Below are 26,631 nucleotides of genomic sequence, written 5' to 3' on the forward strand. Positions count from 1 at the left end.
TAAACCGCGATACCGCGGTTTAAAACACTAACTAAAATAAGCTCCGGCACCAGCTCACCCTGAGCTGGTGCCCGGTATTGCCATCGGAAACCTGCCACTAAAAGTGGTAGGTTTCCTTTAAGGTAAAGTAACTCACAGGTGTCAAACGTATTGGCACCCTAAGGAAACCAATAAAGTAGAAAGAAGGAGAAATTCGGATTATTACTGTAGTTTCCTTCTAAGGTCCCCTTAACAGGTCTGGAGAAGGGTCTACAATCATTATCCAGCTCTGTCCGCACCTCCTTGCTCCTCCTGCACTTCAAGTCACTTTAAAATAACGCTTAACGTGGCACGTCCTGGGCTGCCTGTGACTGCAGGAGGTGGACTTCAGTCCTGTATGGAGAAATTTGTGCTGGGTGATGGCCTGGGTGCCCACAGAGAGGGCTCCAAATGCCACTTCTGGCACCCGTGCCATAGGTTCACCACCACTGCCCTAGGGTATTTAACCACAGGGAGTCCGATTTCTCCTACCTTATACTGCATTACTACTGTATTGCAGTATATAGAGTATTTGCTGCCACTTGTACAAGGTTGCAGCTTTTCAGCAAAGGTAGGTCCTGGAGTCTTATAGACTCCAAGCTGTCATGAAAGCAGCACTGGGAGCAACGATCGAAGCCAAAATGTTGCTGAATGGTGGATCCCCAACAATATTTTAGCAACAACCTATTCTAAGTAAGCACATAAATCTCCCTAGCTCTGCCAGTTTGGGGATTTTTCGTCCCTGCACCCCACTTTGCACACTGGCCTGTCATATTTACTATAGTCTCCACCAGGGAATTAGCAGATACTATAGCAGGTCCAGCCTGGTGAAAACTGCACCCAACTCTACTAAGAGCCCAGGGTCACTTTGTACATATGGGCGCCGAAGCGCTGGCAAGGGGAGGAAATCCCGGCACTGTTTTTAAGGCAAAAACTTTCAAGTAGACAAGATTTTTAGAAATCGCACTTTCAGAAGCATAAACTGCTTTGCGCAGTGGCTTTTATCTGTAATGGTAATTTATACTACATGATTTCCTCTACAATGCAGCACAATACCTGCAGTTACCCAGCAATCATCTATTTTAGTTGTGGCAGAAAAACACACAGCTTATTCGCTCTCTCATCTATTTGGATAACCCCATAAGAAAACAGAGAAAAGCAATAGTGAATAACAGACCATATATTGTGTGCCCCTATGCTGTAGATTATTTACCTTGTAAAAACGAAATGTGTTTCCGTACAGCTCTTCACACAACATGTTCCTCTGCTCCAAAATGGCTTTATGGTTGTATGCATACTCCACAATATATGAAGCCTCAGAATGTCTCAACAGTTTTTTCACTTGTCCTTTAAAACTTTTTATTATTTCAGCAACTTGGGATTTTGACCTTTTTATACATAGAAACAATCATTAATTTACATCAAGCCAATTCAAGTTTGCTGACATTTCATAACAGCTTAAATGGAAAAAAATTCTTGTTGTTCACCACCATATAGCTTATGTGTTCAATGGTTTAAAATGAGCCAGTTAAAGGGAACCTGTTATGCACATCTAGCCCCCCAAACTAAGGCATTTTACGTTACACTTATAAACAAGGTGTTCGGCCTGACTGCGATCAACAAAAAGGGGCTCTAGTTGTCTGGTATGGTTGAAGCGGCAGGACAACCATTCGGCCTGTAGCTTCATTTACTTTCTATGTGAGTGGAAGGCTGGTGTTTGCCAAGTACAGTGCTTGCTTATCTCCAGCACTCATTGACAGGGAATAAGCGTGACAGAGATAACAATTGAATTGGGCAGCCGCATGAATCCGGATCTCACTAATCGAGAGTATGGGACTTCTGTATTTCTGTATTGCTAGGAGTCCGTAGTAACACAGAGGGTTGCATTCTCATAATAACTGGGGTTCCAGAAGTCAGAAACTCACAACAATCCTGTTATCCTCTATGGGACAAGTCCTCTGTGCCAAAACAAGGAGCAAAGTACATAGAATATAATTTAGAAAGCTGCATGTGTTAAATATTTATAAAAAAGACAAAAAAAAAAACAACATCACTTTAGAAAAAGAATCAAATTGAAAAAAATTACCTTTAAAATGCAACAAGAAATTTTTGCCACAAAGGCCTCAAATAAAAGAACTAAAAAGGAGATTATGAGGCTTTAATTTACATTTTTAAACAATGGGGCTCAGAGGATAGTCAGTCAAGAGAATGATGGGGTTTCAAATAACATGTCCAAATGAACATTAGGTCATCCCTAAATGGCATTATCAGAAGACAACCAGTTTGAGTGACAACACCGTCTACCTGCTGAGACGTAAACCCGACAACCATCCAGCCCGCATAAACAGTGTTGTGAATAGGGATGGGTAGGCGTGTCCGGCCACGGCCAGCTGGAAGCTGAGTCTAGTGCTGCTCGGGCGGCCATGTTTGTTTACATGGCGCGCGGACCAGAGCGACAGCAGCCCAGGACACCTGGAGGGCGTCGGAAGGTAAGTACATATCTATTTTTTAAGCAGCCCCCTCCTGGCCAACTTTTGTTTTTTTTCATAACTCTCGGACAACCCCTTTAAAGTGAACCCTAAGCTTCCCTCTCACTAAAGACAGGTTGCAGAAGCCCATCACACCTGCATTATAAATTTCCGCTTTTTCTATCAACATAAGTGTTATAACTCACCTAGCATCCTGACAGAATCCTCTGTGTAGCTCCTGTACAGGTCCTCAGTGGGAGAGGGAGGAGCTGTACAGGAGCACAAAGGTGGGGACTAAGATCTGAGCAGTCTGCAGCACAGACAAGTCACATGTTTTTTTTTTTTAATGCTTCCAAACCAAAGCCCAACTCCTAGGACTACACAGATGATTTTGTCAGGGTGCAAGGCAAGTTATAACACACAATTATATTGTAATGAAAATGCTTAGAGAAAGCAGAAAGTCATATTTGCAATGCAGCTGTATTGGGCTTTTGCAATCTGTCTTTAGTGAAAATGAGGTGAAGCAATGTGGATATATAATACAGCAACTTACCCATACATAAGGAACTTTCTCACAATATTTCGGGCATATTTAGACTTGCTCAGGTCCACTACATGTTCTGCCGGAAAGATAATTGTTTAAGGTAAGTTATTCATGCATTATTTGAACAGAATTTTCCTGTGTGAGATACATCATAATGTATTGGTGGCATTCACAATTTGTGACAATACCTTTAAGTTCTTCAAAAATGGCTTCTTTTTGTTTCTCATTAGCATGTTTTATATAACATTGGATCACTCTGGTGGTATCGTGGGCAAAGGCAATCTAAGAGACAATGCAAAATGTCAAAATTACATTTTTAGATTTCCCAATTATGCACGGATACAGAGCAATTGGTCAATCTGAGGTGGGGGCAGCTGGGGCTCATGAACAATCCTGGCTCAACTCTGACACATAGATTAGACTGCAAAACCTCAGAAACAACTTAAATCACTTTTTTAAACAATAGTTTTTATTTGATTATTGTTATTAAAACAATAGGTAGTAAAGACGACAAACCCCTATGCCAATGATGGCAAACCTTTTAGAGACCAAGTGCCCAAACTACAACAAAGACCCACTTATTTATCGCAAAGTGCCATCACAGAAATTTAATTTGTGATTTATACTCCCTTCTCTGTCACAGTTTTCATTGATACCAGCCCCTGAGGACACCAATAAAGCAGAAAATAGTCCCAGGTGCAGCTGTCACTTTAAAATAGATCTGTGCACAGCAAGTCCTGGGCTGTCTGGGACTCAGGAAGATACCTGGAGTCATCTCTGGTGATGGCCTGAGTGCCCACAGAAAGGGCTCTGAGTGCCACCTATGCAGAGGTGGAAAACAATACATAAATACGTATGCATATATATTGATTTGTAGTTTCAAGAGGGTCAACGCACTGAAACCTAAATTATTTCCTATCATAAACAGAGTAACTGTATACAAACTATAAACTGTAGTCCACAAAAGAAAAAAAAAAAAAAAAAAAAAAAGAGTATACATTTAAATACCTTCTCAGGTTATATAGGTCCTATAAAAGGGTTGTTAAAAAGGATTGAGGAGAGTTTAAGGCACTGGGATAGTATTCATTACAGTTTAATTGTATATTTAGAGGATGACCAGGGAAGCCACACTTGGGATGGGTGTTGGAATTTTAAAAGTTACCGTATTTTCCGGGCCATTAGGCGCACCGGAATATAAGGCGCATCAGTCCGATGCGCCTTATATATGGAATAATTCCATATATAAGGCGCATCGGACTATAAGGCGCAGGGTCCGGGGGCGTGGCGGAGGTCCGGGGGCGTGGCGGAGACCCGACGAGACGCGGCGACGCGGGGAAGGTGAGTGGGGAAGGTGAGGGGGAGGTGGAGGATGGCAGCGGACCATACTTACAAAGGTCCCCGCTACCGGAGACAGCAGATCTCCAGCGGGAACTGCAGACCGACGCGGCAGAAGTTGTTTGTGCCGCGTGGTCTGCAGTTCCCGCTGGAGATCTGCTGTCTCCGGTAGCGGGGACCTATGTAAGTATGGTCCGCTGCCCTCATATAGGGCGCACCGGACTATAAGGCGCACTTTGGATTTCCAAGGAAATCCAAGGCTTTTATGTGCGCCTTATAGTCCGGAAAATACGGTATAAGACAGACCTTTCATACGAGTATATTTGGTTAATTTCTGAAATGACTTGGGACATCACAAGTATTGTGTTTGTTTTCCAGTACCTAGCATGAAGTAGATTTGCATAGATTCCTTCCAAACAAAAATTTACATTAGGCAAACCGCATATATGCCATCTTGAAGTCAATCTCACCTCTACATACAAATCATTATACTCCAACAACTACCTACATCTGTTTAAAGGGGTTATCCGGGTGTTAAAAAATACTGAGGGCCGGGCTAGTTAAACATGATAAACATGTACTTATCTGGCGCTGCCGATGTCCCATGCCGTGGTCTCCTCTGTGCGCCGGTTTGTATACAGGAGCGCACAGGGAGCTTCTGACCGGCCGGAAGCTCCCATCCGACACCATCTCCTAGCGCTTACAATGCTGAGAGATAGGGACGGACGGGAGGAGCCGTCCACATCACGGACCGGAAGTTCTGTGCTTCTGTGTCCCTGTAAACAAACAGGGGCAGTGATCAAACGGACCGCGGCGCGGGACATCGGCGCCGGAGGAGGTAAGTACATGTTTATTATGTTTAACTAGCCCACCCCAGCCTGGCCCTCAGTAATTTTTAATAGCCGGATAACCCCTTTAACTACACTGAATAAAGTTGGTGCATCCATTCAGAAAGTAGCACTATCTTGGTTAGGCAGTATTGCAATCTGTAACGTGATGATGAGAATTGTTGTTTTAACTATACAGAACACTACCTATCTTCTTGCCCCTTTCTTTACCAAAATTCAATCCCTTAACTCACGTATCTTCTTACAAAGCAGTTGGGGGACTAGGACCCGGGTGCTTTAGGTTTACTGTCGTACTGTCCTGATGTCTCAGGTTGCAAAATGCTAAACATTTATCTCTTTAGATGACTAAAGAACAGTATCTCCACCAAGCTTCAGTTATATACCATACAAAAAGTCTTTGCCTCCCTGAGGAACAGCAGTGCTGTACTAGGAACAGGAATACAGTACGGTGTTTTGTATTGAATAAAATATTCTATTTAAAAGGGAACCTGTCAGGGCAACTTGGGACACAAAACCACCCATAGGTTCTTATGTACCAGTGGTTTATTGCTCCAAAACACCCTGTAGGAATTTCTTTTTGCATTAAAAAAAAAATAATAATAAAATATATACTTCTCTTCGTCTGGAGCTCTTGGCACCTGTGTGTTTTTCAGCAACTGAAGACAGCATTGTACACCCCAGCTTGACTGCGCAAGCACAATGAAGCCTGGGTATTATCCCAGCTTCACTTGCCACAACATGAGAGGAGATGACAACTTGGGACCTTCAAATGGGAGGTTGATGTAGGCGAGTATAAAAGGTTTCGTTTTTTTTAAAACGAGACCATTGAAAGCTATCAAACAGGTCAATTTGGGACCCTAAACATGTAGGTAGTTTAGGGTCCCAAATCAACTCTAAATATAGCATGTAAAAAAAAAAGTGACAGCTTATTAGACCGGTGTATAGTTCATGCAGAAGATGTGCCAAACATATGATTTTGGGTTGCCCAGGCACTAGAAACAAACATCCAATGCAGCTATAAGAGCCTTGCTAAGTACTACTGTAAATAATAATACATTTGTATAGGTGCCTTTGAAGACAAAGTCGTGAGTGTCAATTGCCATTTTTTTTTTTTTACAAAATGAGGCATGCAGAAAGTGTAACTTTATTGCCAGAACGGAATAAGTGACAATTTTTGAGATTAAAATCTTCCTTTTGTGCCCTCCCAATGAAGTAATTGTTCAGCTCTTCTACTTTTAGACAATACATATGCAATAAAATGTCTGCCATCTGCTGGTTGATGCTGCACATGACATAAGAGGTGCGTATGTGAAAAGTAAAGATTTACTAATGCTGCTTAGTAGCAAGAAAGAGCAAACAGACAAGATAGTAGTGTCCCAGAGTTTCATGATATTTAGTGCCTAGTTTACTTTACCCTTTCTATTTGTGGAAACATTTGTGAGCATCACACTTTATGGCACACCTCCCTTTCTCGCAGTAAAAAGGGTCTCAAAAGTGACTGAAACACTTGTTAAATGTGGCATTTTAAATTACAATTCAAGTGCATCTTGCTTAGTAAATCTCCCACATTATGGAGTGTGAGGTCCAGTTCACACCTCCATTAGGTCTTACGTTGTTTCTTTCAGTTATTTAGAGCCAAAACCAGGGGAGGCTATATCTTACGGAGGTAAGATATATAAGAAGTACTTGCATCTGTTCTGAAGGAAATAACAGAGGACCTAACATGGATGTGAACTGGACCTTAGTGTGCATGAGGCCTAAGGCCCATTTAAAAATAATGTGCAGGAATTATTGTAGAATTTAATATAACATATCTTTTATTATGAATTGATAAAAAAAAAAAAAAAAAAAAAGAAACAGGGGGATCTATATTGTGAAAGCGTTTCACTTATTCCCTCTATGTTGAGTATCAAAGTGAACAGGTGCTCACATAGTTATTACAGTAGAGGAATAAGAATCAAATGCAGGAGTTGTGGGTCCATACCTATATAACTCACTGCACACTCAGCAGATCGGTCTCACTTCTCCGACAGTCCTAAAGTAGCTTTTCTGCTGAATTAATTTTGCAAGAACAGATTAAATCAATTCATCATATAAATTATTCTACAATAATCCCTATACACTATCAGTTTTGGTCTAGAATGAATACAGTAGGGGGTGCCTATGAAATTGTCACTCATTGTTTTGAAACTAAGGTTAATTTAATCTTTAAGTTTTTAATTTAATTTTTAAGTTAATTTCTTTAAATTTGCTTTCCACGGGCTTCAATGGTCAATATGTCAGAAAAAAAAAAAACACACACAACTGGTGACATTTATGTGCAGCCTTTTTGGTTTCCCCTTGTTGGTCATTCCATTGGCCTTCAAACGCAAATGGTAAAGAATAGACAGGGAAGAAGATGCCTAACAAGATGCTAATTGTATATGGTTGTATCCACCTTTTAGGTTAGGCTAGGTGACCATGGAAATAAGAAGATGGCAACTGAAGGTCTACAGAGTATATAACAATTAAAACTTGATCATGATCTGCTATGCACTGCTATATTTTCCTGTACACTACAATACTAGAGACATTAAATGCACACAAACTGTAATGCATATTGATCAGTTATGTAATCTAATTATACCGACTTATGTTTTGTACATTCAATGCCGCCATCATTGATTCTCTCCTAAGTAAAAGAAATTAAATCCTAGGCATAGAGCGTGTAATCATATTATGTGGTCTGACCCAGGGCCCATGGATCAGCTTCACTTACACTTTTCACGTTCCCTTGAAGCAGCTTCTCCAGTTCATCCATCAGCTTGGATCTCTTTGTAGCATCACAGTTTTTTCTAGACAGAGATGTAATTTATTTTTACAAGTGAAATAAAAAATAGACATTGTCACATAGGGTTTAGTCTCACTTATAATTAACACCTTATTTTGCCATATTATAATACGGAGCAGGTGGGAGGAAGATGAAATTCAATCCAAAACATCAAAAACAGCAGAGAGTCAAAAAAGAGCCTGGATTCCTTCTTATAGCAAAATAAATTTGATGGTTATACTGTAACATAGAACCGTTTTTACTTACATCCCTTCACTAACTATTAATGATACAGGGGAAGTTGACATTCCACATGATAGAGAAAATCATATATCCTTGAGGTTAACATAACCTTGTCATTGTCTCCCTTACCGTTGATCTATCAAGTTCAGCCTAGTAAAGGTTCAGAAATTCATAACTAGAAGCAATAGAAGCTTACCTTCTGATGTTCTCCCAAATATGTTTGGATTTTGACATGACGTCATAATTGTTTTTATCATTAATCTGTCGGGCCTGCTTTAACTCCTTTTTCTTCTTTTTGAAATCATCCCACTTTGGTTTCTTGGCTTCAGAGCCTAGAAGAGAAAAAAAGTTAAGGGGGTCCAGGAGCTCTGAAATCACATTGCAACCTCCGAAAACATACACAGCACCAGAATATCAGTAGATTGTGGATTTAAAAATAAAATATGTTTTGGAAGCACCGAAGTGTCTTTCAAATCATGATTTGTCCGTTACGTGGGGGAGGAGGTCTTAAAAGAGAACCTCTCACCAGGGAACTCCCCCTCCCATCCATGACTGCATTCATTACAAAGCCAAGAGCAGAATCAGAAGAACAATCCCATTATCTGTGTTGTGGCTGAGACAGGTTACTGGAGCTCTTTTCCTACTCAAATGAATTAGAGGTGAGCTCCAGTAACACAGTGGTCAGAACAGAGCAGTGATTCTGGTTTGGTTCAGAACTGAACCAGAGTGCTATACCCCAACAAATTTGATATTGATATTTATAAATTGGAGCCAGGTAAATATCCCTCTGATCACTGAAAGTCAACACAACATAAAATAACGGTAGCCAGTGGTCCACTCACCGACTTCGTTATCCTCTCCTTTTCGCTTCCTCTTGTTTGTGAAGCTATTGCCCTGTTTTATGTTTTTTGGCGTGAACTGTTTCAAACCCGCTTTGCCTCCTGCATGGTTAGGCTTCTTGTTTGACTTTTCAAACTTCATAGGCTTACGGTTCCCCTTTGGGTGCTGCTCTGTGTTTTTTCCATGCCTCGGAGGACCGACAGCTAGTGGAAAAAAAAAAAAAAAAACATTTATTTTACAAACACAGGAAATATTGATTTAAAGAAGGCATAGTGTCACTGTTTGGAGAGATCTATTTAAACAGTCTACTTAAAAGTAGTGGCAACATCACCTCGGTTTTGGTGAGAAGTGTAAGAATGTCAAAAGGCTATCTCAAAAGCCACAATGCTATAAGTAGAGAGTTCATTTAAATTCCCACGTGAAATGCTTTTTGTAATACAGGTCCTAATACAGGCAGAAGTAAGAGATATTAGATTCAGCTGAAAGCTTGAGTCGCATTAGACCCAGCGTACCTCACTGGCCTTTGTATATTTGGCCATAGTAACGTTATGGTTATCCAACAATATGATTTCTTGCCTAAGCAGTATTGTGTTATACACACACACACGATACCGAATTTACCAGTAGGTGTAATCACTCCCTTAAATGTAATACAGTGCAGTAATAATAAAAACTAATACAAGCACATCTACCTTCACTGTGCCAGAATTCGTACAAAGCTAAAAATGTATATTGCCGTACATTTCCCAATTCAGACAAATCTTAGAATTAGTTCAGAACTCTTTTTTTGTACTCATTTGGTGTGTACACTCCAAAAGCATCTATACTGGCAGACAGGCATCCTTTGTGTCTCAGATTGCACAGTATAAATCCCATCCAGCAAAAAAACACTAGTTTGTAAAAAAAAAGCAGCCCTACTTCCTGCGCAGTATATGCTCTGCGGAGGCCATAATACCCTATGGTGAGATGCAATAGGTCATGCAGATGCATTTGTATTGTATCAATCCTCAATCTCAGATAAGTGTACACTGTGAATATTTCCACAGTGATGCAACTGTCCATATAAGGACAGTAATGTCACTCATGTTAAAGCCTGCCATTTTAAGGGCACATCAGGAATCCTTCCAATGTATCCTTACAAGTTAGAGCTAATAAGATGATATGAACGTATCGCAAGACACATAGTGCTGCATATGAATGCCAAGGGTGCTCAAACCTATGTAAAGGTATAGCGCATGTGTGTATAGTGTGTGTATAGAATTTAAGAAAATTTACAAGCAAAGTTCATAGGAAAAAATCTGTGTAGGCAAACCGCTTTCCAGTTAGGGTTTATGATTCTCAGTCTCATTTAATTGCTGCGGATCGTTGTGCAATCAAATGGTGTAGCATAAAACATCACAATCTAGACCTTTTTGTCTGATTTCTGATGCCTGTGGATTTACTGTCTAGGTAAATTCCGCAGCCATTCTACTACGAGAATTTGTTACCTAAGGGAGAAGAACAATTGATCCAGTAGCAGCCACTGATGTGAAATTTTTAGTTACATCTCACAATAGCATATCGGGTAAGCATCTACAAGAACTTCTTCATAGTGTTTTTAAGTAAAATAGAGAAGGATTCAAAAGGAATGGGTAATGCTTAGGAAGAACTTATACTAATCTTTCCTTCTGGATCCACCGCTAGTTTTAGAAGCAAAAAGTACCATTTACCTTTATTCTTAAACTCGCCACTCTTCGGAGACTTCTGCTGGAATTTTTGTTTTGTCTTCATCTGCTTCTTACCTTTTGCTTCCATGATGAAAGCTCTAAAATAAAACAAAACATTTATCAATTGTCAACACAATAAATTGCTAACCTTTAGTTAAAGGGTTTTCATATTAAAGGGGTACTCCCACAAACACAAGTTTCTTAAATATACTCAGGATAACAAAATAACTCACTCTAATCACTGCTATTAACAAATACAACATTTCACAGATTGTCCAACCTGCCTCAGTACTGGTGTACACAATTTCAGTTGCCCCAAGACCCTGTAACGTCTGACTTGGGGACGGGGACGCCATCTTGGATTTCTATGTGACAGCCTTGGAGCTGAGATTTCTGTTTCGCTCCCTGCACTCTAGCCCCGCCCCCCTGCAGTCCAGGACAGAGCTCACAGACACTCACTTCTTGCCAGCAAACAACACATTCTGAGGAGAGAGAAGCTGCAAGCTACAGGCGATAACGTTTTGTCTGGGGAGGGAGATATGTAGCAGAGCTGACAGTGTGAAATAGGCATCTCATTATCTCTGATCTGTCTCATCTCTCTATGTGTCACATACTAGTACAATGTTCAGAAGGTAAATGAAAGTGTATATACACATTGTACCCTGATAATCTACCAACACTGTCAGCTCACAGAACTAGAGGGATCATTTAGCGTCTGCTTAGAGAGTACCCATCCGCACTGGAATATTACACTCAACAGCCTAGGGAGTGTTAGGAGTTAAAACAGCAGTAAAACTGAGTAAAATTGTAAGTAAGGTAAGTGGTTAAAATGATCTTTATTGTATAAACAAACACTAGGGAAATAATTTTATTTCTCAGGAAAACCTGTTTAATGACAGACTATAGGAGGTTATGAGGAGCCGGACCTGTCCTGATACTTAGGGGTTCGAATAGCTGGACCTGCAGCACTACTAAAGGAGTCCTTTTTCAGCAACTGGATTTGTGGCAATCATCATCAGCTGGACGTGCGGCACTGCTGAAGGGATCGCATCCGATCAGCTGGACGTGCTGAAGGGATCGCATCCGATCAGCTGGACGTGCTGAAGGGATCGCATCCGATCAGCTGGACGTGCTGAAGGGATCGCATCCGATCAGCTGGACGTGCTGAAGGGATCGCATCCGATCAGCTGGACGTGCTGAAGGGATCGCATCCGATCAGCTGGACGTGCTGAAGGGATCGCATCCGATCAGCTGGACGTGCTGAAGGGATCGCATCCGATCAGCTGGACGTGCTGAAGGGATCGCATCCGATCAGCTGGACGTGCTGAAGGGATCGCATCCGATCAGCTGGACGTGCTGAAGGGATCGCATCCGATCAGCTGGACGTGCTGAAGGGATCGCATCCGATCAGCTGGACGTGCTGAAGGGATCGCATCCGATCAGCTGGACGTGCTGAAGGGATCGCATCCGATCAGCTGGACGTGCTGAAGGGATCGCATCCGATCAGCTGGACGTGCTGAAGGGATCGCATCCGATCAGCTGGACGTGCTGAAGGGATCGCATCCGATCAGCTGGACGTGCTGAAGGGATCGCATCCGATCAGCTGGACGTGCTGAAGGGATCGCATCCGATCAGCTGGACGTGCTGAAGGGATCGCATCCGATCAGCTGGACGTGCTGAAGGGATCGCATCCGATCAGCTGGACGTGCTGAAGGGATCGCATCTGATCAGCTGGACGTGCGGCACTGCTGAAGGGATCATATGTCATCAGCTGGGCCTGCGGCACTGCTGAAGAGATTGTATCTGATCAGCTGGACCTGCGGCACTGCTGAAGGGATCATATGTCATCAGCTGGGCCTGCGGCACTGCTGAAGAGATCGTATCTCATCAGCTGAGCCCACGGCACTACTAAAGGAGTTCTCTTTCAGCGACTGACGGTGTGGCACTACTTAAGGGATCATCCTTGATTATCTGGACCTGTGGCACTACTGAGGGTGCGGTCATACGTACCGTTTAACGCATGCTTTTAAAAACGCATTGCAATAGCTGGAGAGTGATTTGCCTAATTAAACAGCTGCTAACACCTGTGTTTACAAAACGCAACCGTTAACACAATGTTAACACGTGTTAACATCCTGGTTAACACATGCGTTTTGTAAACACAAGTGTTAAGAGGTGTTTAATTAGGCAAATCACTCTTCAGCTAGTCCAATGCATTTTTTAAACGCATGCATTAAACGCAACGTGTGACCGCACCCTGAAGGGATTGTATCTGATCAGCTGGACCTGTTGCACTACTTAAGGGATTGTACCTAATCAGCTGGACCTGTTGCACTACTATATAAAGGGATCATCCTTGATCAACGAGACCCGCAGCACTACTAAAGAGATCGTCCTGGACCTAAAGAACTACTGAAGGGATCATCCCTGATCAGAACTACTAAAGGGATCATCTCTGATGACGCTTTCTTCCGTGTTCATTTTCTATGCCTCAGCTGGAGATAAAATGAAGCATTATGCCATCTCTGGCTGTACTGTATGGAATTACTGGAGTAGCAGGATACATGTCCAACCTGTAGCTTCAATTGCTGGATGGAGAAGGATCTTAATTTTCATGATCCGTTTGCCTATTATTTGTAATGCCTATAATATGTATAATAGCACAAAATTGATTTCGAGCATACAGCTGTTTCTCATTCACTACACGGAAGACAGACGATTCTTAATTTCTGGGGTGATGATATGGACAAGAACAGGACTAGAGAGACAATACACACACATACAGACGAGGAGAGGCACCCGGCAACCCAGCTCACCTTGTAATAGACGTGTCTCCCTTGTATATGTATATTCTGCGCACCTTCCTATACACACGTGCGGCCAGGTCTCAGAAGTGATGCCACAGCGCATGCGCAACATCCGCGACTTACGTCTTGCGTAAAAAGCCGTCAAGAGACACAAACTATGTTCACTTTGAAATAAAGCTTGTTGAGAAGATCTTACAGCAGCCATGTTGGTTGTGGAACTTTGAATACGACCTCAGCACAGACTGTCCCGTGTGTGCGCGCGCGCTCCTACGTCCAGAGGTTTAGCTTGTATGCTGCAGTTGTTTAACTTTTTTTTTGGTTGTTCTTGTGTTTCGGTTGCAATGTGTTAAAACAACGCAGCGTTTTATAGAAAGGATAAAGAGAGGCTACATTTATATCAGGTTGTGTGTCTGCTACATAATAAAATGTGTAGTTGGCTGATACCACGCCGCCCGGGGTGTCACGTGGACTGTTGAAGCCTGAGCTGTAGTAACCACGGCTGCCGGCAGATGGCGCTGTTTCCTGCCAGTGAAGGAAAAGAAAACATCTCTTTCGTTCCATATTGGAACCAGTGCACATCTCTTTATGCCATCTAACGCATTATGGAGCGCTCTGACACGTACAACAGATACACTTGATAATTTCCAGTCATTACAATAGAAGACAGGTGACCTATGACAAAACTCGGGTACCACAGCAGGGGTGACAAATTGAGCAGAGAGCCAGCAGCCATATTGTCGACCAATGCATGGGCAGTCAATGTCGGGTGCAGATAACGCATCATATATTGGCCCACAATTACTAAAGGCGGTTTTCTGTCTGACTTTTTACATTCTTTTGCACTGATTGCACGTGTATTTATAAAGTGTCCGCATGCCCGACGCAACACAAAATTCTGCACGCTCTATGTTAAAGGTGCACCAAAAAAAAAATTGGTGTGCTCTGTCGGAGCAGCATAGCTCTCAGTCGTCCAAGATTCGGCAGGACAGTCCCAGTTTTTGAGTGCTGTCCCACCTCCTGGTTTATGCTCTGACACTAGAGCTGCAGACCTGGGGATCAGGAGGCGGGACCAGCTCCTGCTGCCTAGTCTCTGTTTAAAAAAACACAAAAAAAAAAAACTTTACTTTGCATCCTGCTTCCCCCTCTCCCTGGGGCTCTGAGGTGAAGGGGGCAGAGCCATCTGAGGGAGGAGCTACCACCAGGACAGGAGGAGGCCACAGGAGAAGGCTGGCGCACAGGAGGGAAAAAAAAGGGTGCGTTATTCATGAAGAACCTGCTCCATAATTTGTGAATCTGGAACATCCTGTACACTTCACAGGCAAACTGTGCAGTTTGCACTATTTTTGATAAATGTGGGCCAATGTGTTGCCTGCAGCAGACTCTTAGCACCGGCCTGCTGCACATAAACCAAGCTGGTCAGATTGCATAGTGGATGGGAGTCCCTGCATCATAGACGCTATTGTTGGGCTGGCAGACAGGGAGTCCTTATACCATTTTACTCTATGATGTAGGGACTCCTATCCACTACACTGTGCTCGTATTTAAACAGCTGGAGAGATTTAAGGCATGTGTTAACATTGCGTTAAAGCGTTAACGCATACGTTTTGTAAACGCTATGTTGACACCAATGTAATTAGGCAAATCTCTTCAGCTGTTTGAAAATGCATGCGTTAAACACAAACAAAACGCAACATGTGACTGCAGCCTGAAGCTTTTACCAGGCTCTGAGCAATCCTTCCTGCGGACCAGCTATCTCCCGCCATCATTCCAGCTCTGCTGAATACTGCTGCTGATATTAAGGCTGTTGCCTGGCATTCGAAGTTGAATAAAGAGCAGTAAATTGATTTGCACAACGTGCCTCCACGTAATCCCAGGAACAGCATCACGGGCTCCCCATCCTCCATCATCCAGGGACCCCTACATACACCTCATGGTTGCCCCAGGGAGAAATCTATTGCATCAGCCTCTCCCTCTACTTTTCTTGCACACACCACCCGCTGGAGACCTGGAGCTGGAGGCTAGGCTATTGGGGGGGGGGATGTTGCAGATATTACCCATAAATGATAATGGAGCACTAGTACCTATGAAAAAGAGCACTAACTTATGAGGGAGCATTTGCAGATGGCCTGGGGTAGGGACACTATGGAGTCATGAGAGGGAACCTAATGTTATAAGCAGGCATTATGAACTCATTTGGGGAGGACTATATATTTTGGGGGTTCAGGTACAATAATAGAGGTAAAAGTTGTAGCAACAGGCATAGAAATGAACATAGGATCAATATGGGGATTGATATAGACTGGAATAAATTGGAAAGAGATGAGTAGTTGCTGGAGGAAGTTGCCATGATGGTCTGTCAGGATAATAAAAGAAGACCTACCCCTATAAAGTTCATGTATGGTGGATAAATAGGTCCAGAACTACGTGCAGTTTGCTTGTGGAGTGTGCAGAGTGCACCAGATTCATCTGTAAGGCCCCTTCCACACTAGCGTTGCGTTTCACGTCAGGGTGCAATGCGTGAAAAACTGACGTTTTTGGCTGCGTTTTTGTTCCATTTTTCCTTGGAGTAATTAGCGTTTTTGCGTTTTTCACGCGCGTGTTGTTAGCGTTTTTTTGCGTTTTCGGCGCATTTTTCACGTGCGAGTCAATGGGAGACTCAAGCATTTTTCAAAGGGACCATGGTTTGGGATTAAAATGTGTTATTTAATTGAAAAATAATGTCTTCTGATAAGTTGCAAACATCTGCGATCTATTCTTCACTGTTCCCCGTGTATATTATCTCCCGACAAGTTAGCAGATGTGAAGAACAGTGAAGAATAGAATAAAAACAGTGAACACAGGATCATTTAAGAGAAAAACACAGTGCAGAACACAGTGCAGAATAGATTACAGATGTTCGGCACATCTGCTTACTTGTCGGGAGATACGCGCGGAACGGTGCGCCCAAAATAGCATGTGAAGAACAATATATATGTGTGTGAAGAACAAATTGCAGATGTTTAAATACATCTGCAATGTGTTCTTCACACATATATATTGTTCTTCACATGCTATTTTGGGCGCACCGTTCCGCGCGTATCTCCCGACAAGTAAGCAGATGTGCCGAACATCTGTAATCTGTTCTGCACTGTGTTTTTCTCTTAAATGATCCTGTGTTCACTGTTTTTATTCTATTCTTCACTGTTCTTCATTGTGTTTCTTTAATTAAATGATCGTTCGCGAGCAGGGGAAATACTGTTATTCTGGTCACCTAGCAACCCTTACGTTTAAAACGCATTGCACTCGCAATGATTGCGATTGCAATGTGTTCTTGATGCATCTCCATAGACTTGAATGGGGCGTGAAAACGAACGCAAGCACGCGCGTGCAAAACAACGCTAATGAAGAAAGACCCATTGAATACAATGGGACAGAGTGCAATGCAAGTTCTGTGCGTCAAATGCACGCGCAGCACTCCCGCGTGAAAAACGCCAGTGTGGAAGGGGCTTAAGGGTGCACCATTTTATTTTATTGGTGCACTTTGTTCATGCTGCAGAATTGTCAGTAATGAATGTGGTGCAAACTCCGACTAAGCACTTCCATGCCCCTTTAGTTGCACATTTTTTCTGTCTTGTTGGGTACAGTGCAGCCGCGTCACAAATCTGGCGCAGATACTTTATACATACATGTGCAAACAGTTTGCACTTTATTTTCAGTGCAAAGTCAGACAGGAAACTGGCGCAAACACTTATAATAAATGTAGGCCATGGTGTGGAAAATAATACGCTTGGAGAGGTCTGCAACTTCAACTTTGAGAAGAAAAAGCTAAACAAATCCATTATATATATTAGGATTTTTTTTTGCATGAAATCGGTATTTGATACAATTAAAAAACAAGTTTGTATAGTGAGTTTTGTTTAGTACAGTATGTTGGTAACTATATATATATTATTGATAACCATTTGCATACATACATTATTCATTTCTCATAGGGAGTTGCATACTTACTTGCATACTTTAGATTTTGTTTAGGTTTATAATAGAAAATTTGTAACATATGTAACCCAACTTTTATATGATGTCATGTTTGACTGGTATTTAACTGCCACTTTACATTAAAATATATACCTTAAATCCAGATGCCTTGTATCACAGATCTGATGTACTTTTGCCATAATCCCTATGCCTTGATGAAGGTGAAACCACATCTCCTGCATCCATTAGGCATTATGCAGCATTACACTGTAATTGCCACATATCTGGTCCATCACTGTTGCGGATGAAAGTTAGGAATTAGAAGCACTCAGGAGATGAACACTAAAAACCACTAATTACTATCAGACCTTTTTAGAACATTGTTCAGCATTTATTGGGTTCATTTGTGAGCTTTGGGGCATACACAGACTGTTACATATAAAGATGACTACTGATGATAACTGAGTTTATTTTTATGCTATGGTAATTTAGATTGATAAAAGAAAAATTATCCTTGGTATGAAGAATTTAGCAAAATTGTAATTCTGCCAAATGAACAATTCTTAATCCCTTCCTTGCAAGGTGTTTTTGGAAATGTTGTTGTTTTATTGGTTAGAGGAAATTTTACTATAAATTCACATACATTAAAAAAACTAATCCAAAATAGTTATATAAAGAAAATGTACATTCCTAAAAACAGTAAACACTATTCATACATACCCCACATGTGTATATTCAACACTGTCAGGACTCAGGGTCAGTGAACCCCCTGGACCACCGCAGGAGATGACACTAGCCAACACCTGAGACTAGAATCTAAGTGGCATCCGTTCTTCACCAGAGCCCACCGCAAAGCAGGATGGTCTTGATGTGGTGTGAAGCCACAGGTGCGACTAGCCCACGGTGGCAGCCCAGGTCGAAGTACAGAATCAGCGGGCAGGGTCAGAGGTGAAGCCTGGAGTCACAACTGGAGATCAAGGCAGAGCGGGAACAGGAACAAACACATGGAAAAGAAAGCTTTTTCTATGGCTCAAAGATCCGGCGGGGGTCGATTGGAGCAGCTGGCCTTTATGGGAAACCCAGAAGTGCCAGCACCAATCAGCGGTGCACTGACCCTTTAAATCTTTGATAGCTCGCGCGTGTGTGCCCTAGCCGGGATGGGAGCAGGAGCGTGGAGAGGTGAGGGTGGGACAGGGTGTGCCTGCCATCAGAGGCATGGATCACAGGGACACCTGTGACAAACACCATATCCACCAAAGGGAACATCAAATTGACAGTGTGCTCCAAATAATTTTTTGCAAAAAAGATATATCCATAAACCAAGCTAATGTAAAAACATAGGACACTTTTAGTTGGGTGTAATCTGTGCACCATTGTATTAGCTGCACAATAACAGAACCTTCTGCAGTTCATAATTTGAGTATAAACACCATAACATGGGTGTAAATAAGGGATGGATGGTGTGAGATAAATACTTTATTCAGGAATGTGTGTGTGTGTTTTTCGTGTTACAGTGCTCTCAGATTGTTCTGGGTAGCAGATTGTTAACCCCTTAACGCTCTGCGCCGTAGCTCTACGGCGCAGAGGTATAAGGGATGTATGAAGAGGGCTCACGGGCTGAGTCCTCTTCATACAAAGGTGGGGGTTTTTGCATTTTGCACAAAACCCCCACCGCTAATAACCGCGGTCGGTGCTTGCACCGATCGCGGCTATTAACCCCCTAAACGCCGCCGGCAAAGTCGCCGGCGGCGTTTAAAAGACGGCGGCGCGTGGGCGCCGCCATCTTTTTTTCGATCGCCACGCCCCCGAACGTCATCGGGGGGCGGCGATCAGTTGCCATGGTAGCCTCGTGTCTTCTTTTGACACGAGGCTATCTGGCAGCTGCATATTCGTTACAATGAGCCAGTGGCTCATTGTAATGAATGTGCTGCAAAAATGCCATATATTGCAATACAGAAGTATTGCAGTATATGGTAGCAGCGATCTGACTATCTAGGGTTAATGTACCCTAGATGGTCTAAAAGATAGTGAAAAAAAAAAGAAAAAAAAAAGTTTAAAAAATAAAAAAAATTAATAAAATATTAAAAGTTCAAATCACCCCCCTTTCCCTAGAACGGATATAAAACATAACAAACAGTAAAAATCACAGACATATTAGGTATCGCCGCGTCCCAAAATGCCCGATCTATCAAAATATAAAAACGGTTACGGCCGGCGGTGACCTCCGAGGCGGGAAATGGCGCCCAAATGTCCGAAATGCGACTTTTACACCTTTTTACATAACATAAAAAATGAAATAAAAAATGATCAAAATGTCGCACAGACCTCAAAATGGTAGCAATGAAAACGTCGCCTCATTTCGCAAAAAATGACCCCTCACACATCTCCGTGCGCCAAAGTATGAAAAAGTTATTAGCGTCAGAAGATGGCAAAAAAAATTTTTTCTTTTTTGTACACATTCGTTTAATTTTTGAAAATGTATTAAAACACAATAAAACCTGTATAAATTTGGTATCACCGCGATCGCACCGAACCAAAGAATAAAGTAGGCGTGTTATTTGGAGCGAAGAGTGAAAGTCGTAAAAACTGAGCCCACAAGAACGTGACGCACGTGCGGTTTTTTTTCAATTTTTCCACATTTGGAATTTTTTTTCAGCTTTGCAGTACATGGCATGTTAAAATAAATAACATTACGGGAAAGTAAAATTTGTTACGCACAAAATAAGCCCTCACACAGGTCTGTACACGGAAAAATGAAAAAGTTATGGATTTTTGAAGTTGGAGAGCGAGAAATGAGGCGAAAAACCCTCCGTCCTTAAGGGGTTAATAATATGAAAACTAGTTAAAGGAAATCTACCACCAGGATAAAGGATTGTAAACCAAGTACACTGACATACTGGTGTGTGCCCCCACTGGCAGGTTCTGCTTTTCTTTTAGCTTCTTAGGATCTAATTTTTACAATAAAAAGGTTTCACAGATTATGCAAATGAGCCTCAGGGGCTCCAGACTCCATAGATGTCAATGGATCTTGGAGCCCCGAAGGCTCATGTGCATAATTTTTAAAACCTCTTTTTCTTAAAAACAAAGGCATACAAAGCTAAAAGAAGAGCATCTTCTGCCAGAGGGGGCACACACCAGTATGTCAGTGTGTTTGGTTTACAATCCTTCATCCTGGTGGTAGATGTCCTTTAACATAATTTTAGCAACAGATAAAGTCAATATTTATTTTATCTATGAGCTGTGAGAAGCTTCTGTGTGCATCCTCCTCCAAGCTTCTCCCTGCAGCCTGCACAATTCGTAGGGCCATAAGCTTCACAAACAAGAGGAACTGGAAGTCTTAATGTTGGAGGGAAAATCGTAGGTATCAAATGGGGCTGGACAATAGCTATTAATACTGGGCTGTTCCTTATGGGTGGAGATAAGGGGAAGAAAAAAAGTTTAATAAAATATTATAGGGTTTGTTATAAGGTTCATTATAAGGCCTTTTGATCAAATCTCACAGTTCTCTACGCCTCCCAAAATGCATGTAAATAAATAGAGCACAGTGATGTTGCTGAGTGACGGAGGATTCCCAAAAGGAAGTGGGTGTAGCTGAAGCACAGTGGGGGGTGGGGGTGGGGCATAGATAATTGAGTTGGAGCATGGAGGGGCTATAGTAGTGCCCTTTAAAAGCATAGCGATTTCATCAATAGGTATTTCTGACTTTTGTATGGTAAGAGCTACAAGACTAATATATCAGATTCCCCTTAAAGGACACTGTCCCTACTGACATGCTTGTTACCATACGGAGTACTAGGAATCTTTTTTCTTATTCTTCCGATCTTTCTTAAGATTCGATTTTTCTTAAGATCCGTTTTGAAATTTATAAAAATATAGTAATAAGCTTTGACCTATGTCAGCAGAGATGCTCATCAATTATTTAAACCCCCATAATCAAAATTAATTTTCTGTCTCTTCTGCTAGTGCTGCAGACAGCCGTTGACGTCACCCATGTGTTTATAAAGTGGATTTCTCTCCAAAACAGAGCTTAAAAAGAATAAGAATAAAGGTGCCCAGTACCCCCTAGGCAGTGATGGCGAACCTTTTAGAGACCGAGTGCCCAAACTACAACCAAACCCACTTATTTAACACCTTGCCAACCGAGGACGAACTATATCGTCCTCGCGCGGCAAGGGGTGTATGGAGAGAGCTCACGAGCTGAGCTTTCTCCATACATAGCGGGTAATGGCTGTATAAAACAGCCAACACCCACCTGTCACTGCCGTGGTCGGTGCTGGCACCCGACCACAGCACCTAACTTACTGTTAAATGCCGGCCGCCATCTTGGATGCCCGATCGCCGCCCCCTGGAACGTCATCGGAGGGCGACGTTCAGTTGCTATGGCAGCCTAGAGTCTCATTGAGACTCGTATGCTTGCCAGGTGCAATGATTTATAATAGCCAGCAGAGGGCAGGCTATTAAAAATCATTGTAAAATAAGTACAGTAGTATTACAGTATATAGTATTAGCAATCGGATCCTGCAGGGTTAAATTACCTTGAAGGATCTAAAATAATGGTAAAAAAAAAAAAAAAAAAAAATGAAAAAATAGAAAAAAAAGTAAAAGTTTAAATCACCCCTCTTTCCCTAGAACTGATATAAATATAAATAAACAGTAAAAATCATAAACACATTAGGTATCGACGCGTCCCACAATGTCCGATCTATCAAAATATATTAGCGATTTTTCCCAGCGTTTAACCCCGTAATGGAAATTGGAAAATATTAAAAATTCTATTAAAAGTGATCAAAAGCCCATACAGTCCTCAAAATGATAGCATTAAAAACTTCATCAAAAGTCACAAAAAATTACACCACCCACAGCTCTGTGCACTGAAGTATGATAAAGTTATTAGTGCCAGAAAATGGCAAAATGAAGAATTTTTTTTTTGTACAGTAGGTTTTAATTTTTTTAAATGTATGAAAACATTATAAAACCTGTACAAATTTGGTATCCTCCCAATCGTACCGAACCAAAGAATAAAATAGACATGTGATTTGGAGTGCTCAGTGAAAGCTGTAAAATCCAAGCACACAAGAAAACGGTGCATATGCGTTTTTTCATCATTTTCACTGTATTCTGAATTTTTTTTCCCGCTTTCCAGTACACGGCATGGAATAATAAATACCATCACTATGAAGTTCAATATGTTACGCAGAAAACAAGTCCAAACAGAGCTCTTTACATGGAAAAATAAAAAAGTTACAGATTTTTGAAGGTGGGGAGTGAAACATGAAAAAGCAAAAACGAAAAACGGCAACGTCCCTGAGGGTTTATATTCAAAGTACCAACATGGCAATTTAAGCAGTAACTACCTGTTGCTACCAGTTTTGTCACAGCTTTTAATTGTATCGGTGTCCTAAGGACACCAATACAGTTAAAAGAAGGAGGAGACATTCAGATTATCATTGCAGCTTCCTTCCAGGGTCCCCTGAACAGGAAGAACTGCGGGGCCCAGAGCAGGAGCTCCAATAATTTTGCAGCCTTGTCTGCACCTCCTTGCTCCTCCTGTAGTCCCAGGCAGCTAAGTATGTGCAGCTATAAAATAGCCCTGATCACAGCACATTCTGCATGGCCAGGGACTGCAGGAGGAGGTTTTGAGTCCTGTCTGAAAACTATGTGCTGGGATAATGGCCTGGGTGCCCACAGAGAGTACTCCGAGTGCCACCTCAGGCACCTGTGCCATAGGTTTGCCACCACTGCCCTAATGAATCAAGCTTGTCAGTGAGGACAGACTACCACTGAGTGAATACTCAGTTCCCTAAACAACTTGTTTTTAACCAGCAATTTTATATTTCAGATGGTTGCTGCTGAAACCTATGCTTTCCAAGTGCAAATTCACTCTTACTGGGTATTTACGGCTTGCTGGAATTTTTTTTTTATTTTGGGGGGAGGGAGGTGGCATGTCTGTGGTTTGGGTCCAGTGGTTTAATGTTACGTTGACAGTATAAAAACTTTCCTAACAAGTTTATTTAGGGGGTCTGTAGTTTGGGTCCAGTGATCATGTTTTTTTGTTATGTTGGCAGTAGAGAATCCACTGCAAACTTGTAAGGTACATTCTGCAGCTGAGATGCACTAAACTTTTGTGCATGCCTTTCTGTACACACGGAGAGTACGTGTTGTACTCCATTCTATAATACCTCCAACTCTTCAAAGCTTTATGCAATGTACTGTACAAGTGCCACATCCATGGAATCTTGCTACATAATATATATGCATTCAGAACAATAAAGAAGCCTCTTTGAGTGCTGAAATTACTCATGACACCTTGTCCCCTCTGTGTCATATATAACTTGCTATGTGCAATAGCCTGAATATTGTCCTTGACTGCACAAATGACCTTCCTGCTCTCTTCTAGCAGGTATTCACCAGCTAGACTGATCCTATAATAATTTATTTAATCTAATATGGTTGTGTTCATCCTAAAATAATAATTACAGCTCCACAACTTTCTGCTTTTTCATTTTATTTTTATTGTAAATGAGGTTTTCACGGCCCAATTTCCTATGGATAGGTCACTAATTTGTGTTTTGGGGTAAGGATATTTTGACATCCAGCACACCTGCCAATCGTTCCACATAGCTGGAAGCAGACTAGTTGTCCAGGCTTACTCTCATTAAAGTGAAGGGGAATTGACAGTTTCTGCACTTATGGAGTTGTCTGTCTCCAACTTGAGACACTGCTGTATGAAGCTAATTGGCAAGGGTCGTGCCACAACGATCAGTTATCAATGACATATGTTATCAACCACTTATAGTTTGGGCCCAGTAAAACCGTTATAAAATATATCTATTGCTTATTCCACTATACTTTGCACAAAGTGCAGAAGTTACTACTATATTCCCATACCGTGAAAAAATGTCTAATGGGTAGAGACCTGCCACTATCATGCAGTGTGATCACATGTATTCAGTGTAAAATGTACCTAAAGACATTCCTAATGACTGCTGCCAACTTTATTGAATGAGTGACCAACAAACCTTGATTCAAGGGCTGTTTAATTAGACAACAATTAGACACTTATCTTGCGGTCAGTGAGCATCCGATTTCAGTGTGTATTTAGTTATTACTTTCTATTCAAAAAAATCATGGGATGTATAGCTTCATGATAGTCATAGGATTTCATAGAAACCTGCTCAGAAGAACATAGATTTATCTGTGTACTGACGTAGATAACAGCTGGCAGAGATGATTCAGCCTCTAGATGCCAATGTGATGCTAAACTGACCCATCAAGAGTAACATAGAAGATAGCACAGAGGTAGAGGACTCTCATTATAGGCTGCCATCCTATAACTCACTTATAGTCAGTGTAAAATCCCAGGGTGTGGGCGGGGACTCTAAGCAGACAAATTATGATCCATCTAGTTCTGTGAACTGACAATGTACTTAGATTATCAGGGTACAAGGTTTATCGAGGCTTTCATTTAGCTTCTAAACATAGTACTAGTATCTGAAACAGAAAAAGAGATGAGACAGATCAGAGATGACAGATGATGAGATCTATAAGATGGATATTACACACAATGACAATGTCAGCTCTTATACATCTATGCTATTCCTTAACACACTGCTAGATGTGATGTGCCTCCCTCCGCCTCCCCGGATAAAGAACTAATCTGCCTGTAGATTGTAGCTCACAATGTGATGTTCTGTTAGACAGAAGCTCCACAGCCGTCAGACAGAAAAGCAAGATGGCTGCCTAGAGTCAGAAGATCCTGGGTCGGAAACCAGGGGCAACTGAAATTGTGTACAGCAGGACTGATAGAGACAGATTGGAATTATATCTGTGAAATGCTGTATTTTTGTTAACAGTGAATTAGGATGTGAAAATAACACATTGGGGGTCATTTACTAAGGGCCCGATTCGCGTTTTCCCGACGTGTTACCCGAATATTTCCGATTTGCGCCGATTGTACCTGAATTGCCCCGGGATTGTGGCGCACGCGATCGGATTGTGGCGCATCGGCGCCGGGACGCGCGCGACGGAAATCGGGGGCGTGGCCGAACGAAAACCCGACGTATTCGGAAAAACCGCCGCATTTAAAAACCGAAAAAGTGTCGCTTGGGGAGCGCTTACCTTCACCTGGCCCGAGGTGGTGGATTCCGGCGCGATGAGATGACTTTCAGCGCAGCAGCGCCACCTGGTGGGCGGCGGAGGAACTACCTTCTTAAATCCCGGCCGGACCCGAATCCAGAGCAGAGAACGCGCCGCTGGATCGCGAATGGGCCGGGTAAGTAAATTTGCCCCATTCTCTGAGTATATTTAAGAAACTTGACTTCATGGGAACACCCCTTTAACATAAATACAGCATTTCATGGATATAATTCCAGCCTGTCTTTATCAGTCCTGATGTTTATATATTGATTATTCCTAGATAGGACCATAAACTCCTTGCTATGGCTGGGCAGATTCCTCTGGCATGAATAGCTTGTCATGTACTGCAGGGGGAAGGGCAGGAGGCAGAGAGCACTGCAGAAAGAGGCACTTCCAGCAGCAACAAGTTGAGGATATAGCAGCTCTACTGCTTAGGCCTCTTGATGTATTTTGCAACCTGTTTGGAACTGGCAGCCAGTGACTATGCACGTATGAAAAGTATTTGTGTCCCTGGCTTCAGCAAATGAACAGAAACAGGAACGCCCCATGCCCTCCTCCATGCCCACCTGGCATGGAGTTGGCAGAAAGGAGAAAATAATTGCAAGTGACGCAAAACCCTTGGTAAATAAGCCCCAATGAGTTTGTTTATAATGTATGTATGAGTGTAAATGTATATATGAGTACATAAATGTGTGAATAAATATATGAATATGAACCCCTGAGTGTCTGTAGGATGAGTCCCTGGGTAATGGATGGGAAAGCGATATCCAAGGATTAGACAACGTTGTGCCAATAAATTTACAGTTCTTATTAAACAGCAGGCATCGGCAAAACTGGAGCAGATTCCGCAAGCTGGTGAACTGATGGGAGGTAGCTGGTCCGCAGGAAGGTTACTCTCAGTCTGGTTGAAGATGCAGGCTGGG

At 42.1% G+C, this 26,631-nt stretch overlaps 1 protein-coding gene across 3 annotated transcripts in view; it reads right to left on the bottom strand.

Moving 5' to 3' along the window:
- The window catches only part of PUM3 (pumilio RNA binding family member 3), a 48,229-nt gene extending 26,277 nt beyond the window's left edge, over positions 1-21,952 (bottom strand). The window contains exons 1-9 of one of the 3 annotated variants that reach the window (XM_072151679.1): positions 21,875-21,952; positions 17,726-17,867; positions 10,815-10,909; positions 9,108-9,308; positions 8,462-8,597; positions 7,972-8,047; positions 3,219-3,312; positions 3,040-3,106; positions 1,232-1,406 (exon numbers count right to left, since the gene is read on the bottom strand). In XM_072151679.1, the coding sequence (XP_072007780.1) occupies positions 1,232-1,406; positions 3,040-3,106; positions 3,219-3,312; positions 7,972-8,047; positions 8,462-8,597; positions 9,108-9,308; positions 10,815-10,909; positions 17,726-17,814 (933 nt within the window). In that variant the 5' untranslated portion in view covers positions 17,815-17,867; positions 21,875-21,952. Of the gene's footprint in view, positions 1-1,231; positions 1,407-3,039; positions 3,107-3,218; positions 3,313-7,971; positions 8,048-8,461; positions 8,598-9,107; positions 9,309-10,814; positions 10,910-13,515; positions 13,593-13,627; positions 13,785-17,725; positions 17,868-21,874 lie in introns of those variants that run through there. The other 2 variants (XM_072151697.1, XM_072151689.1) reach the window with 2 other exon arrangements.
- Positions 21,953-26,631: the final 4,679 nt, after the last annotated feature.

This window comes from Engystomops pustulosus, chromosome 1 (assembly GCF_040894005.1).
Source record: "Engystomops pustulosus chromosome 1, aEngPut4.maternal, whole genome shotgun sequence".
NCBI classification, from domain to species: domain Eukaryota; kingdom Metazoa; phylum Chordata; class Amphibia; order Anura; family Leptodactylidae; genus Engystomops; species Engystomops pustulosus.